Source organism: Mustelus asterias, chromosome 4 (genome assembly GCF_964213995.1).
Source record: "Mustelus asterias chromosome 4, sMusAst1.hap1.1, whole genome shotgun sequence".
In the NCBI taxonomy this organism is placed as follows: Eukaryota; Metazoa; Chordata; class Chondrichthyes; order Carcharhiniformes; family Triakidae; genus Mustelus; species Mustelus asterias.
The window spans coordinates 96,402,561-96,419,566 of NC_135804.1; the positions used below are offsets into that span (position 1 = coordinate 96,402,561).

Consider the following 17,006-nt stretch of genomic DNA (forward strand, 5'->3'; position numbering starts at 1 on the left):
AGAGGCGTTGGTCCCAGTCTGAGAGCGGAATGGGGATGATTCACTCACCACTAGCTTTCTAAGCGTGTTTAAACCAGTGTTCACAAATTGACACGATCATATTATGGATTAGCCTGCAGCAACACTCAAGGAAAACAGATACACCACCTTATTCTACCACGCAAAAACTTCAGAATATGCATTAAATTGGATGACATTTAAGAAAGCCAATTGCGTATATCGATCATATGAATATCCATTACCTGCTATGTCCCAGAGTTGCAGCCGAACGATAGTATCATCGTCCCAATGTAACACTTTGAGGGCGAAATCCACCCCGATGGTGGCTCTATAATGTTGGGAGAAAATCTGGTGAACGTATCGCTTAATGATGCTGGTTTTGCCAACGCCCAGGTCTCCAATCACCAAGACCTTAAACAGGTATTCTTTCTGTGTTTTCTCCATTGATTCAGCAGTTTATATCCTTCAGCTATTCCTCCCACTCGCTTTTCAAATATTCTGCGCTTGAATCACCTCCAAACAAACTTTACTCAGTTAGTTTCCACGCATGCTCTCTATGGAGTATCTCCTGTTTAAGCCCCTCCACCCCTTGTCAGGGACATTTAAAAGGGCAATGCTTTCAGCCAGATCTTACCAGACTATACAACTCACCCACTGTGGGCAAATCTCTCAAAGGTTTAATTGTTTGCACCAGTTACACGTGTGGTTGCGTATTAGCTTGTAAACTTTTTTTTTTGGCTCAGTTGTTGTTAAATAAGCATTTACAGAGCGCAGACAGGGTGTCTGTTGTTTAAAAATTCTTTAGATTTATCATGATGTTGCATAGGCGCAGGAGTAGTTCGGAAGCTGTTGTGTCTAACGTCCTGTTGCAGCATCAATGCAGTTGAGATCAAGAGCAGAGAAAGGGTAGTTAGTTAAGTACATGAGCGTAAACAGAATAGAAGGTCAGAGACTGAGAATAAGAAAGAGTGGGGACTATGGGTGCAGGGACTGGGTGGCCCGGGGTGTAGGGGACAAGGGTGGCTTGTCCTGGGCTCAGGGGAATGGGGTGACTCCTCAGGGTGCAGAGGACTGGGCTGGTGTACTCAGGATACAGGTCACTGCTGGACTGTTCCTGTAAATTTTCTGTAATTTGTTTGTTTACATTTCCCCATCTCTCCACTTAAATATTTTCTCTAGATTATTATAAAAATGATTTCCCTTCTGTTCATTCTAACTCTTTTAATGTCCAGCACCTGATCAGTTTCAAATTGTCACTCCAGCCTTAAGGCAACCATTAAATCAGTTGACAAAGGTGATGTTCTTTTGTAGCTGAGGCTGAACGCAAACGATCTGATGACCTCCATCTCGCTCAGATCACAGCCCCACTACTGAAGAACAAAGGCAGAATTTCTGCCCCATTTGGGGTGAAAATCAAGGCTGGTGGCCTTTACTTGCAAAGGCAGGTGGCAGCTTCTTCCATGTAGGAAGGAATCCTATTGACCCTCTAGCCATGAAAATGCATCCATTGTCCTTAACTGGACACCAAGTGCGTCACAGTGCTTCACAGTGTCAGGGACCTGGGTTCAATTCCTGGCTTGGGTCATAGTCTGTGTGTTCTCCCCGTGTATACGTGGGTTTCCACCGGGTGCTCCGGTTTCCTCCCACAATCCAAAAGACATGTTCGGTTAGGTGCATTGACCATGTTAAATTCTCCCTCAATGTACCCGAACAGGCGACTAGAGGATTTTCACAGTAACTTCACTGCAGTGTTCATGTATGCCTACTTGTGACTAATAAATAAACTTTAACTTTAAACCTGTGTCCCCAGTTGGTGTGCCAGGTTCTCAGCACCATCCCACTCCCAGGTCATTTTCCAACGGTGGTAACAAAGGGCAGGAGGGTGAGGGTTAGGGATGCAGGAAGTAGCTCATTCAGGTAAGTTTAAAGCCAATTAAGAACAATTCGCACAGAGAGTGGTGAATGCCTGGAACTCGCTACTGGAGGAGATGGTGGAAGCAGATTCTATAACAACGTTCAAGAGGCATCTGGATACACATATGAGGAGGCAGGGAATAGAGCGATATGGACCAGGTAGAGGCAAGAAAATATTAGATTAGAGAGGCATCTATGTTGGTACAGACTTGGTAGACTGAAGGGACTATTCCTGTGCTGTTCTTTGTTCTGAGAGGGGACAAGGAGTTTTCTAGTAAGACTACAGGCCCCATTGCCACTGTGTGGGCAACAGACCAGCACCTAGAATGGCCTCCAGGTAACCCAATGCTCAAGGTGAGCTTTGAGGCTCACCCCACCACCCATTGCCCCCACTACCTGGCCATAGCTGTGGGTGCAGGCTGCCTTGTGAAGGAGCCATAAAATGGTTTTTGAAGTGCTGAAGGAGCTCTTTAAAATGGAGGTGCCCTCTCCTTTACTTGCAAAGGCAGGTGGCAGCTTCTTCCATGTAGGAGGGAATCCTATTGACCCTCTAGCCATGAAAATGCATCCATTGTCCTTAACTGGACACCAAGTGTGTCCACTGGCCACTAATCACCAGTAGGGTGACTGTTCTTGACACAATGTAGGGCTGAGACCGTCATTTGGTCCTGCTGTCAGGTCCACCCCAAAACTCCTGTCTCCAGCCAGCACTTCCACAACCATTGCTGACTTCATCTCCCACACCACAATGTAGGGCCCCAAACATTACAAGTAAGTGGAACCGCAATTCATCTGTACTTCTTCCAACCTTGGAATTTGCTACCAAATAAACCTGTTGGACTTTAACCTGGTGTTGTTAAAACTCAAACTGTCTTCTTCCAACCTAGAAAACTCTATTCACTGACCGTGGTGTGGCATTTTCTACAATAAGGTGATCAAGTGCAGATTAGGTGACTATTTTACTGAACATCTCCATTCTGTTTGGAACTTTCACTGTGGCTCATTCTTATCTCTTGATCTCTCCATCGTTGGAATGCTATTCTGTCCTAATTGAGTTTAAAACAAGCTTCAATGGTGATACCTCCTTTTTCTGCTAGACCATTGCAGTCCTCTGATTTTAATAATGGCTTCAGTAATGAAGAACCTAGCTACACCCTCTTATTTTCATCGCAACAATGGACAGGTTCATAGTGAGGAGAATTCGCAAATTCCCAGAATGAGCACCTACTTTGTCTGAATAGATTAAGAAATGCCAGAAAAATTGTCGATTTCCACATCCTGCCCAGAGGAGCACCACAAATAACTGGAACCAACAAAGTAAAAAAGTGTGGATGCAATATTATTCCCATCATTAAAAAAAACACATCATTGCATTGCCCACCAGTGTCAAAAAGCTTGAAGGTATCCAATGGACATTGTATTCCCTTCCAGAGTCACCTGCAACTAGAGGTTGGAGCATCCCATCCTATCATTCTTGTGCTTCCTGGATCTTTTGATGCTGATGTTTGCCAGACCTTGCAGTAGACCAACCAGGAGGCCCTCTGACCTGCTCGACAGCCTGCCCTGTATACTAGGTGACCAAAGATAGAAGTGAAAGAAGAGTTTTAAGAAAAGCACCTTCAAAAAGTTCAAGAGCAGCTACAACTTTCAGTGCTTTGCTTACATGGGAAAAGAGGTTATTTCCTACTAATAAACTGAATGTCAGGGCAAAAGCCTTTGTCACAAACCTCATTCCCTACTCACCATCTCTATCATTCTACCTGGCAACTGTCTGATGTCGAACCAATCTTTTTTGCAGTCTTTGTGTTATATTTGACCCCAAGATAACTTTTCTACCACATATCTACTCCACCTCTAACAGTGCTTAATTTCAACTCTGTAACATCACCCAACTCTGTTGTTGCCTCAACTCATCAGCTGCTCAAACACTCATCCATGCCTTTGTCGATGATTAACCCTATTGGCAAAAGCATCATCACGGATTTAGAATGCAAACTAACAAGGTTTTTTGGACAATGAAGATTGATACTTAACATTTCATTAGTCAAGGCATGGCACAGTACACAAGTTCAACACATGCCAGTCTGCCTTCCCTCTTAGATCCTGCAATCTCTGGCAACTTCTCTTCTTGGTTCCTTATACCTGGCCTCTTGATTCATGATGTCCTTAGATTTTTGTTTAGCCCACTTAATTCTAATAAATAATTGCAGCTTTAGAACTTCAACACTAATGGACCCTTTACCAAGCTACAACTTCCCAGTCTAGATTAACTGTTGAAACTTCAATTTTACCTTAACAGCTGAAGCTATGCACTTCACAGCTGCCTGCTGTTTTCTCTCCCACTCTAGTGGAAATATTCACCTTCTCTCTTAAGGTAATTACTTAAGCTCTGATGATTATGTCTATACTGGATGCACTAATCTCTAATACTGGATTCTTATGGCAATCTGTGGCAGTTACTTTAGTCACTTAATCTAACACTGGGTTTTTATGGTAACCCCTCAGACCACGATTAAAACTTGTTGACTGACAATGTCCTACGCAAATGCTAACTCCCTAGCAAGTGCCCTACTCTTGCTAAGTGCTCTGCTGGCAGATACCCTACTCCTAACTCTCTCTCTCTCTCTCTCTCTTGATACACGCCAGTCCTCAGTGTCCTGTGGCAAATGCTAAACGTTGGCAAGTGCAAAGACCTCGGTGATGCACCCCTATTTTTATACTCTTTTTGCAACATTTATCCTAAGTACGCGCACCTGGATGAACAAAACTAATAATTTCTAACCAAATATTTACAACATGTGACCAATGGGAAGAGCACGCCCAGTTTCCCCACAACAATATGACCTTAATTTCTAACTCTTCTCTTATTCAAAGATGTGCAGGTTAGGAGGATTGGCCATGCTAAATTGCCCTTTTGTGTCCCAAAATATGCAGATTAGGGGGATTAACGGGATAGACATGTAGGGTTATGGGGATAGGACAGAGGGGTTGGCTTGGGTAAGATGCTGTGCCAGAGAGTAGGTGCAGACTTGATGGGCCAAATGGCCTCATTCAGCATTGTAGGGATTCTATGATTCTAACCAATTAGCTTTGCAACTTTGGCTTCCCTTCTAATTGCTAAAGTATAATTTGTTTCTTTATGAGAGGCCTTGGAGCAATAAACTCTTCAGGACAGCTTCCTGGCCGATCAGCCTTTTGGCTTTGGCTTCTGTTTACTGCTAAGTTAGACTCACTGGGACCCAAATGTGCCGAAGTGTCCTAACTATAACTCAATTCATTTTACATGTCCTCTCTGAAAGCCACATCGCAGTATTGGGGATTTAAAGAGATGCTAATTTAAAAGTTCCTAACAATGTATCCCAAATCTTCCCAATATTACAAAGACTTTTCATCACTCTTTTAAAAAACTCTTTCACAGGACATGGGTATTTCTGGCTAAGCCAGCATTTTTATCACCTATCCCTAATTACCCTCAAGAAGGTGGTGGTGAGGCACTTTCTTGCCCTGCTGCAGTTCATGTCATGTAATGTTCATCCACAGTGCTGTTTGAGAGGGAGTTCCTGGATTTTAACCCAGCAACAGTGAAGGAATGCTGATATAGTTTCAAGGCAACATGCTGTTGCAGGTGGCGGTGTTACCATACGTCTGCTGCCTTTGTCCTTCTTGGTGGTAGAGGCAAGGGTTTGGAAGGTGCTGTCAAATGAGCCTCAGTTGTTCTGCAAGTGTATCTTGTAGATGGTACACACAGCTGCCACTGTGTGTAAGTGGTGGAGGGAATGGATATTGGAGGCAGTAGATGGGGTACCAATCAAGCAGGTTGCTTTGTTTTGGATGAAGTCAAGATTCTTGATTGTTGATGGAACTCATCCAAGCAAGTGGGGAGTATTCCATCACATTCCTGCCTTATGCCTTGTAGATGGTGGACAGGCTTTGGGGAGTCGGGAGGTGAGTTACAAGCCGCAGAAATTTAAGTACAGTACAATTTGATAACTTAATCCTTATGAATTACTCAAATGTACCAAAGTGGTGCAGTCCAACAACTTTGTTACCTCAAGACTTGACTATACCAATACAGTTCTAGTTAGCCTCCCTAGTTCCACCCTGTATAAGTTTTAAATCAATCAAACTCCGCTGTTCATTTCCTAACTTGCACCAAGTGTTGTTCACTGATTTTCCTTGCTTGCTGACCCCTATCAGCACCCAGTTTTGCAATGTTTCAATTTTTAAATTCTCATCCTTGTTTTAAAATCAATCCGTGGTTTCAACCCTCCAGCCATACAACCCCTCAGGGTCTCTCACTCTACCAATTTTGGCCTCTTGAGCATTCCTGACTTTAATTGCTCCAGTGCTGGTGGCTGTACCTTCAGCTACCAAGGCCCAATGTTGTGGAATTTTTTTCCTAAAACCCTCCAGCCCTCTGCTTCACTTTTCTCCTTTATCATACTCTTTTAAACTTATCTCTTTGACCAAACTTTTGATCATCTAGCCCAATATCTCCTATTGTGGCTCACTGTCAAATTTTATTTGATAATGCTTGTAAAGCACAATTAGATATTTCATTACATTAAAGGCACGATAAGGCAAGTTGTTGTTGTGTTATGAACTACACACAAGGCCCGAGTGTAAACTGGATTTTAAAATTATTGGAAACCATAACACCTTGCAATATTTTCCACCCTAAGCCCCCAGTGATGCCAGAATAGAATTATCAAATGGTTACAGCCCACAAGGAGACCATGGGCGGGGCGAGCCAATAAAATCACACGAATGGGGAACAGTCCTGTTGGCCTCGCCAGTAGAACCGGAGACCATTGAGGCCCCTCAGGGAGGTCGGGCGCATGAGGGGGTTTCCCCCTGGGCAGTGCTATCCTGGCACCCTGGCAATATCCACAGGGCACCTTGACACTGCCCACTAGGCACCTTGGCAATGCCCACCACGCAGTGCAAGGGGATGTGATCTACGGGGCAGGGCCTGAAGGGGTGGGCACTGGAGGGTGTGGGGTCAGGTCAGGGCAGGCCAATCAGGTAGAGAGGGGGCCCACTGCCATTCTGCATCATGGGAAGGGGGAGAGGGGCTCCGCTACCACTCTGCATCGCAATCAGTGGGGGGGGGGGAGCGTGATCGGTGTGTGGGGAGGGGGGTGTGATATGCTCAGGCGATGTGAGGCTTGTGATGGGCTGTGGCCCCTCATGACAGCTGAGGTGGACTGGGTCTAGGCCGGCTGCAGCAGCAGGAGCAGAGGCCTGACAGATCTCCCTCTCAGACCTGTCAGCCCTCTGCTATTGCAATTGTACATGTGCAGCAACAGAGGTTGGCAGATGCTCAATAGCTCCCTCTGCTGCTACAGCAGGCTGGCTCGCAATTTGAGTCCCATCCATTCCATCCAGTGACTGGAAACGGTCTAGCCCATTTTTTACTGATCTAAGTCCATAAGATTCGGAGTTAAGACTCCCCCAAAAAACGGATCTGAAACTCTCCCGTGATCACATTATTTCCAAGTGTGATTGAATTGCGAACTGAATTGCAATGACCTTCTGAGTGGGATCTCATGGTTTTCCCACTGGGGACAACACCTAGAAATCGTTTGGGAGAATTCCATCGATCGAGGTGAAATATGTTATAGACACTTCAACCAGGTTTATTACATTTATCTCTTTATTTTGAGAGACAAAGAACTGTGGTTCAAAATTAGCTTTATTCAAACACTCATGGATTAAAAAGACAATTCTTACACAATAGATTAAGTTAACTTTCCCCAAACTAGAATAATTGCCTGAGAGAGATATTATCCAGTCTGATGAAATTGATTGATCTGTTGGATTCACTGAGCTCACGGCAACAGATGAACTCAGGGTCCTCTTAGCACGAAGGTGGATCTTGCATGCCCTCTTACATCATGATGTGGAGATGCCGGCGTTGGACTGGGGTAAACACAGTAAGAAGTTTAACAACACCAGGTTAAAGTCCAACAGGTTTATTTGGTAGCAAAATAAACCTGTTGGACTTTAACCTGGTGTTGTTAAACTTCTTACTGCTCTTACATCATCCCAGGTCACTGTAGGTTTGGTGGAGTCTTTGCTGGAGTTTGTCTTGAATATGGCTGTTTTTTAATCCCTCTCTTCCCTTCTTTGAACATTCCCTAGCTTTCAGCCAATGAGGTGAAAGGGCGTGGGGAGGGGGTCACAACACCCAGTGAGGTTAGGCCAGGTCATCCTAATTGTACATATCTCTTTAGTAGCAGGGAGTCTGGCTGAAGCTAGGGAATACACAATCATAATGTCTGAGAACCTCCTGAAGGGTTTTGACCCATAACAACTCTTCCATTGTGAAGTCTCTATTCAATATGTAAAAGGTCTGGGTTCTGATTTCAGCTCATGATGACTTCCCTATTGTTAAGGTGAAGCACCCCTGTTCAATATGCGAGACAGTTCTGGTATGTGTCCCTGTTGGCCTTTGACCTGTGATAACCTCATAGAAGCAATTTTGAGCTATATTGATTTAAAATGTCCAGTTTTATGTTGGGCCTAGTTTCTCAGGCCTTGTCCATTTGACCACAAGGTAATTCACAACAGCACCAGAGGCAACATGAGCAAAAAATATTTTACACAATAAGTTGTGTTTTGGAATGCACTGACTCAAAGGGTGGTAGAAGCAGATTCAATAGCAACCTTCAAAAGAAAATTGGAGAAATATTTGAAGGAAAACATTTACAAGGCTATGACAGAAAAACAGGGTTGTGAGATTAATTAAATTTTCTATGAGCTGACATGGGCATGATGGGTCTGTCACCATGATGTGACTTGTGCATGAGTGGTATTAATCTTTAATTTCATCAGCTGATCAAACATATATTGAACTGTTTAAAAAGGACTTTTAAAAAGCAAGCAAAGACAATGGCTTAAGATGGCTACCTCAAGTCACCTGATGACCAGTATTACCAGTGTCCAGTTTTCTAAAGTTCCAATGCGAAATATATTTAAGATGTTCCTAGATATCCTCATGGAATTTCACATCTGCTGATGTCGAGAACAACTTCAAAAGATTTACTGAAACTGCGCAAGATCTTACATTTGCATGGGTGTAGAGATTGCAAGTCTACCAGGACACTAGCTATATGGAAATGTATTATTTCTATCTTATCAAGATGAGATAATAGATCATTCAAAAGTTAATGGCTAAGACATTATAGGCCATGGTCAATAGCCATAGTTGGTTCAGACATCAACTAAGCAAATACTTTCTGAAATCATTATGGGCAGTGAGGTCATGTGACTAGAGTAACATTTTTGAAATCTCTTTTAAGACAGCCGCAAGCTGCTAAAACAGTAGTCTGGATGAATCTGCCAAAGGGGCAGTAATACTTCCCCTCTCCCCTTTGCCCTCAAGTTCAAGGAGATATCTTTATTCCAGTTTAAATCCCAGCAGAGTGATGGAGAAATTTCATCAAAAAGAACCTCGGGTGGAAAATGATTAACATTTTGGGAAAGACAGATTACGTTTTAAAAACAGACTGTCTCCTGAAATTATAGTCTACATGGGCTTCAAGGCCACTGGGAAAAATTCTGCTCAGCAACAGATACCAGCAAAGGACTCATAAACAGTGACCTCCAATTTTTTTTTACCTTTTTGCATGGAACTTTAATTTGGCTAAGGAAGTAATTTCTTATTGTATAACCTGTGATTCTGTATGTGTGTATGTGTGTGTGAATGGGTCATGAAGATTGGACATGGGGTTACCTTTATAAATATTATTTGTATCTTTATCTGGGTAGGTTTTTGACTCAATAAAAACTAGCCCCTTTTTGTCTTAAACTCAAGAAAGCCTGCAGAATTTGCAATCAGCACATCAATGGTCAAGCACAGATGCAAGTCCACAACTCCACTTTCCTACATAACCCTGATTCTCTTACTGATCAAAAATCTGCCTATCTCAACTTTGAACATACTTAATGACCCAGCCTCTGTGATAAAGAATTCCACAGGTTCATTAGCCTTTGAGAGAAGAAATTCCTCCTCATCTCTGTCTTAAATGAGTGATCCCTTAAACTGAGATTATGCCTTGTGGTCCTAAATTCTCCCACAAGCGAAAACAACCTCTCAGCATCTGCCCTGTCAAGCCCCCTGAGAATCCTATATGTGTCAATAAGGCCATCACTCATTTTTCTAAACTCCAATGAGTGTAGATTAAACCTACCCCTCCATAAGAAAATCCCTCTATTCCTTACATCTACTGGTTCCCCTTTATCTTTCCTGCTCTTTACTACCTCAAAGAATTCTAATCAATTTGTCAGGCATGATTTCCCCTTCATGAAGCCATGCTGACTCTGCTTGATTATATTATGTATTACTAAATGCTCTGCTATTACATCCTTTAAAATGGTCTCTAACATTTTCCCAATGACAGAAGTTAAACTAAATGGCTGTTTTTATGTCTCCTTTCCTTTTTGAATAAGGTTGTTACATTGGTAGTTTTCCAATCCTCTGGGAGTTTTCCAGAATTTAAGGATTTTTGGAAGATTGCTATAAGTGCATCCATCTCTGTTGCTGCTTCCTTTAATATCCTAGGATGAAACCCATCAGGCCTAGGGGACTTATTGCCTTTAGTACTTTTTCTCTAGTGATAGTTATTGTATTTATTTCTTCCCCCCACCCCACCTCCATTTGCCTTTATTTAGTATTTTTGAAATGTTATTAGTGTCTTCCACCAGTGAAGACTGATGTAAAGTATTTACTTAACCCCTCTGCCATTTCCTGGTTCCCCATTATTATTTCCCCAGTCCCATTCTCTAAGGGCCTATGTTCACTTTGGCCTCACTTCCTGTTTATATATTTAAAGAAGTTCTAACTGTCCATTTTATATTACTTGCTGGCTTACCCTCATGATTTTATCTTCTCCCTCTTTATTATTTTTTGGTTATCTTTAATTGGTTTTTAAAACTTTCCCAAATCCTCTGTCCTGCTACTAATCTTTGCCACACTATATTTTTTTCTTTCAGTTTAATACTATCCTTAACTTCCTTCGTTAACTATGGTTGATTTACCCCCTTCCTAGAATCCTTCCTCCTCACTGGGACATATCTGTTGTGAGTCATGAACTATTTCCATAAACATCTGCTATTGCTGATGAACCGTCTTTTCAGCTAAACCCCTTTCCAGTCCACTCTAGCCAACTCTGCCCTCATTTCTTTGTAATTACCCTTATTTAAGTTTAGCACAGTTGCTTCTGATGCAAGTTTCTCATCTCAATGTGAATGCTAAATTCTACCATGTTATTTTCACTGTTTCCTAGGGGATATTTTACTCTGAGATTGTTTACTAAAACTGCCCCATTACACATGACCAGATTCAAAATAGCCTGGTCCCTGGCTGGAGCCACAACATATTATTCTAAAAAACTGTTCCAAATCCATTCTATGAATTCTTCCCCGTGGCTCTCTCTGCTAATTTGATTTTCTCAATCCACATGAAGATTAAAGTCACCCATGATTAATGTACTGTCTTTTTCACATGCTCTTGTTATATCCTGATTTATTCTCTGTCCTACAGTATAGATACTGCTAGGGGGCCTATAGACTGCTCCCAACACTGTCTTTTTCCCCTTGTTATTTCTTACCTCCACTCATGGAGATTCTATACCTTTCGATCAAAGATAGTTTCTTGCTGTGGTATTTATTCCATCTCATACTAACAAAAGATCTCACTACCTTTCCTCCCTGCCTATCGTTATGAAAAGTCATACACCCCTCAATATTTACTCCTCAGCTTTGATCTCTTTGTAACCACGTCTCTGTAATGGCTATAAAATCATACCCATTAACATCAATTTGTGTCATTAATATTTCCTAATATGTCGGTTTTGCATTCCTTTTCATTAACTTCGATGTATGTCCTTTTCTACCAGCCTGACATGAGTTTATAATCTAAGCTCACTGTACCTATAATCCTTTAATGCATTATAACCCCCCAACCTTCTCTCTAGCATGCATACTTGAAGTTTCTCCAGTTTTTCCATGTAATTCATTTCCTTAACAATTAACATGGGTGGCTCAGTGGTTAGCACTGCTGCCTCACAGCAGCAGAGACCCAGGTTCAATTCCGGCCTTGGATCGCTATCTGTGTGGAGTTTGTACATTCTCCCCACGTCTGCATGGGTTTCCTCCTGGTGCTCCGGTTTCCTCCTACAGTCCAAAGATGTGCTGGTTAGGTGGATTGGCCAAGCTAAATTGCCCCTCAGTGTCAGGGGGGCTAGCAGGGTAAATACATGGGGTTATGAGGAGAGGTCGTGGCTGGGATTGTGGTCAATACAGACTTGATGTGTCCTTCTGGACTGTAGGTATTCTATGATTCTAATTGAGCATAAACATAGAAAGTCCCCACTCATTACAGCTCACAATTGTTTTCTATTTCAATGCCATCAAGGCAATGAAAAATGTGCTTCTTGTGCCCTCCATTGCCATGCAAGTCCACTTGATGAGACATCTGTACTGGTCACAGTTGTTTTGAAATACCCCTTGAAATATCTTTAACGTCACCGATATATAAACATGTAAAAAGAGAACATTTTAATGTCAAGTCTGAACTCTGGTAATAAATCATCATAGAAACCCTACAGTGCAGAAGGAGGCCATTTGGCCCATCGAGTCTGCACCGACCACAATCCCACCCAGGCCCTACCCCCACATATTTACCCGCTAACCCCTCTAACTACACATCTCAGGGACAATTTTTAACCTGGCCAATCAACCTAACCCGCACATCTTTGGACTGTTATCAATACTGTTATCAAATTATCATTTATTTTCAATCTTTAGTCTTTTGCATTTTAACTGCAGGTATTTGCTGTATCACATCATGGTCCACACTGCAAACTAGGTTCCAAATCATTTTAAATATATAAGTCCATAAAATAATCTAATAGACCTCATCAGATAAGTGAAATTGCATGATAACAGTCTGTTTCATATTGTGAAGTCTTGAACATGCTACTCAACATCAAATGCATTATCAATCAAATTCCTCATCAGTATCAGAAAGTCCTAAACTGTCATCGGATTCATCATCCTCTAAAGGTGGAGGTTCATCTCCCGCATAGATTTCTTTTTCTTCCTGGGTTAAAGGTTTACTTTCCTTCTCTTTCTCTTCTTTTTCATTCTTTTCTTTCTCTTCCTTCTCAGTTTTGCGAGATGGAAGTTCAAGCTTGGCCCAGGTCACAGGATCCAGTTTTTTAAGGCTAATTTCTACTTTCGTCGGGCCCATACTGACAAAGCTTTTCTCTACATCAACAACCTGAGGAAGGAATTCATTTAATTCAGAATTACTCATTTTGCCAAGTGCTACAATCCCAGTGAATGCCTTTCTCGATGGATACTCTCAGGCCTGTCGCACCACTGGGTAATGCCAAGTGACATAGTGAAGCTTTTTCCCAATATGCACCAATTACCAAGTGTTTTCTCATAAAAGTATGACAATTTTAGGAAACTTTACTTGCATTGCAGAGCATGTGATAAGGGCACCCTCTGTTGGCTGGTTACAATTCAACACTGACCTAACTCAGTTATTTGTATTAATCCATTGAGAAGAGCTTTCATGCATCGATTATGATGTTAGGCAGCTATCATTTTTGCTATTTTTCTCCATTAACCCTTAATTTGCTGACATCTTTGTGTATCACTGGTTCAGACATTATTATGAGAATTTCACCTGTACAGGCTGAAACAAATCCTAATTTAGTTGCAAAGACATTAAAATTAGCTTTGTTTCTGTATATCATTGAAATACACTCAACAAGTGGCAGCAGGGTGGCACAGTGGTTAGCACTGCTGCCTCACAACGCCAGGGACCCAAGTTTGATTCCCGGCTTGGGTTACTGTCTGTGCGGAATCTGCACATTCTTCCCATGTCTGCATGTGTTTCCTCCAGTCTGAAAGACAGGCTGGTTAGGTGCATTGGCCATGCTTAATTCTCCCTCAGTGTACCCGAACAGGCACCGGAGTGTGGCGACTAGGGGATTTCCACAGTAGCTGCATTGCAGTGTAGGCTTACTTATGACACTAATAAATAAACTTTAAAAATAACTTAAAATAAAATGTACTGCCTGAGGGTGTGGTGGAAGCAAGTTCAATCAAGGCATTCAAAAGGGAGTTAAAGTAAAGTTTATGTATTCATCACACGTAGGCTTACACTGTAATGTTACTGTGAAAATCCCCTAGTCACCACACTCCAGCACCTGTTCGGGTACACTGAGGGAAATTTAGCATGGCCAATGCACCTAACCAGCACATCTTTGGACTGTGGGAGGAAACTGGAGCACACGGAGGAAACCCACACAGACACAGGGAGAATGTGCAAACTCCACACAGACAGTGACCCAAGCCGGGAATTGAACCTGGGTCCCTGGTGCTGTGAAGCAGCAGTGCTAACCACTGTGCCACCATGCCACCCAGTTAGACTGTTATCTGAAAAGGCAGGATGCTCAGGATTATGAGGAGAAGGCAGGAGGATGGCACTAAAAATGTTGGTGCAGATACAATGGGCTGAATGGCTTCCTTCTGCACTGTGACAATTCTGTGAAAATGTGTTGAAATCCTGCTTTATTCTATTAGTCTGACATGTTAATACGTGTACAGGATATTCCTCTGTCTGCTACTTTAAGTAAAGGTGGTGGCTTATTTTGAGTTAATTTCTTTATTAAATTAGCAGAGGTAGGAAGAATTTTCAGTCAAGTATCACGTTTAACATTAAGAAAAAAGGAAGGCCCTCATACAAATGTAACTGGAAGAACAAAATTTGACTTTTAACCAAAAAAGCTATTAAGAGGAGTTAACCAAGGTTTGATCAAAGATCAAGGTCTTAAATGATGAGACTGCGTGCATTTAGTTTTGTTGTTTTATAAACTAATCCATTTCCCACTGTGTTACTGCTAGCAAATTGGCAGAGTAGCATGAGGACAATGAACAGGCAGATGCCCAAGGTAAAATCAGCAGCCAGCAAAGGTAAGGCATGTGGACACAATACCACAAGTAGGATGCAGATAACCTAAGAACTGGCAAACGCAACTGGTTCACAACACTAGATTGGCATAGGTAATGTAGTTCCAACAATACTCAAGAAGCTTGACATCATCCAGGACAAAAGATTCCGCTTGATTTGTACCCCATCCATCACTGTAAACATTCATTCCCTCCACCACCAATGCACAGTGATAAGTAGTGTGTACCGTTTACAAGATGCATTGCCTCAACGCCTCAAGCCTTCTTCGACAACACTATGCAAATTTGTGACCTCTACCACCCAGAAGCACAAAGACAGCAGATATATGGGAACACCACCAACTGCCAGTTCCCCTCCAAGCCACACAGCATCCTGATTTGGAAATATATTGCTGTTCCTTTATTGTTGCTGGGACAAAGTCCTAGAATTCCTTTCCTAACTGCACAATGGATGCACCAACACCACATGGACAGCAACAGTTCAAGAAGGTGGCGCTTCACCAGCTTCTCAAGGGCAATGAAAAGCTGGCCTCGTCAGTGATGCCCACATCTCGTGAAAGAATAAAAGAAGGAGCTGAGTCACTGGTCACCATGGAAGTGAGTCTTAAATACTAGTTCTGTTACAGATTCAATTCCCTGGCTTGTATTTATAGCTACTCGCAATAATATAGCAGTGGATGTGTTATAACTGACTGACACTGCTGTCTCAACTGAGATATAAATATAGCCATTGAGGGGTAATGTGGAAGTATTGGAAAGACATACCCGAGTGAAAGTCAGTATTTTTAAGAGATAAGAGAGAAAACTGGACAAAAAAACACAGAAACAATACTTACACCCCACAGGTTTAAAACTTTGTGAAAACCTTTATCCTGTTCAAATATGATGTGAATAGTCAACTGTAAAAGACAAAGGAAAAAGCTCATATTGTGGTCATCAAATTTCTCTTTCTGACTGCAGCTACATTAAATTTATTTAACTCCATTACAAAAAGATTTTCAACTTGTATTGATGCATAACGTGTAGTCATCTCAGCAAGTGCTTCCTGAGTAGACTAGAGTGAGAGATGTAGGAGATACTCGCGGGAGTGGAGAAAGGAGCTCCCAAGAGTCTGGGAGTGCCTTGAGTTTGAAAACAAAGTGAGCAATCACATCACAAGAGTAGAGACTACAAGGAGAGAGCTGATTGGTAAGGAGTGGGTAAATTGTTTCTCTCCATTTCAAAGCTACATTAAGGAAAGGTAGGTGTTCTAGTTTTTCAAAAAATAACAAATAATTTTCTACTTGGCACTTGTCATTATAATAAGTAATACAAGGATAAGTAGGCCGAAGTAGAATTAGTCAAGGAGGCTAAGTTAAGGTAAGAGGAGTATCTGAGTAATTTGAAAAGTTAGCAAGGTAAGGTGAAGTACGTTTAAGTTTAAGACATGGCAGGTGAGGTCAGCTGAGTGGAATGTGTGACCTGTCATATGTGGGAAGTCATGGACTATACTGGCATCCTAGATGACCACAGTGCAAGAATGCTCCCAACTGCAGAAACTTGAGTTCAGGGTTTCGGAGCTCGATTGGCGGTGGCTGGAGATACTGTGGCACATCCTGAGGCTAAGAATTATGTGGATAGCATGTTTGTAGAGGTAATCACACCATAGCTCAAAGGGCTGGAGGAGAGAAAGGTGACCACCAGGCAGTTCAAGAGAAACAGGCCGGTAGTGCAGGAGTCCCCTGGAGTCTGTGGGGCCAGGATCAAGGATGTCACTGAACAGCTGCAGGCAACCTAAAGAGGGAGGGTGATAAGTCAAGAGGTTCGGGTACACATTGGTACTAACAATAAAGGTAGAACGAAGGATCAGGGCTTGCATCAAGAATTCAGGTAGCTAGGCAATAGATTAAAAAGCAGGACCTCAAAAAGCTGTAATCCCTGGATTGCTCCTGGAGCCACATGCCAGTGAGTACAGAAATAGAAGAATAGGCCAGAGGAGAAGGAGATTTAGGGGGGTTCTGAGAAAACTCTTTTTCACCCAGAGAATGGTGGGAATCTGGAATGCACGGCCTGGGAGGATAGTAGAGGCAGGAAACCTCACGACCATTAAAAAGTATGTGGAC

The 17,006-nt window shown here is 42.3% G+C and overlaps 2 protein-coding genes across 4 annotated transcripts in view; both read right to left on the reverse strand.

Annotated features, from left to right (window-relative positions):
• Positions 1-4,526, reverse strand: part of LOC144492871 (ras-related protein Rab-38-like) — a 94,084-nt gene extending 89,558 nt beyond the window's left edge. Inside the window, exons 1-2 of one of the 3 annotated variants that reach the window (XM_078211417.1) lie at positions 3,352-4,526; positions 243-328 (exon numbers count right to left, since the gene is read on the reverse strand). In XM_078211417.1, the coding sequence (XP_078067543.1) occupies positions 243-328; positions 3,352-3,386 (121 nt within the window). In that variant the 5' untranslated portion in view covers positions 3,387-4,526. Of the gene's footprint in view, positions 1-242; positions 659-3,351 lie in introns of those variants that run through there. The other 2 variants (XR_013497647.1, XM_078211416.1) reach the window with 2 other exon arrangements.
• An 8,166-nt stretch (positions 4,527-12,692) lies between these two features.
• The window catches only part of LOC144492872 (cysteine and histidine-rich domain-containing protein 1-like), a 32,678-nt gene continuing 28,364 nt past the window's right edge, over positions 12,693-17,006 (reverse strand). The window contains exons 10-11 of the mRNA XM_078211418.1: positions 15,741-15,803; positions 12,693-13,201 (exon numbers count right to left, since the gene is read on the reverse strand). Of these exons, the coding sequence (XP_078067544.1) occupies positions 12,920-13,201; positions 15,741-15,803 (345 nt within the window). The 3' untranslated portion in view covers positions 12,693-12,919. The remainder of the gene's footprint in view (positions 13,202-15,740; positions 15,804-17,006) is intronic.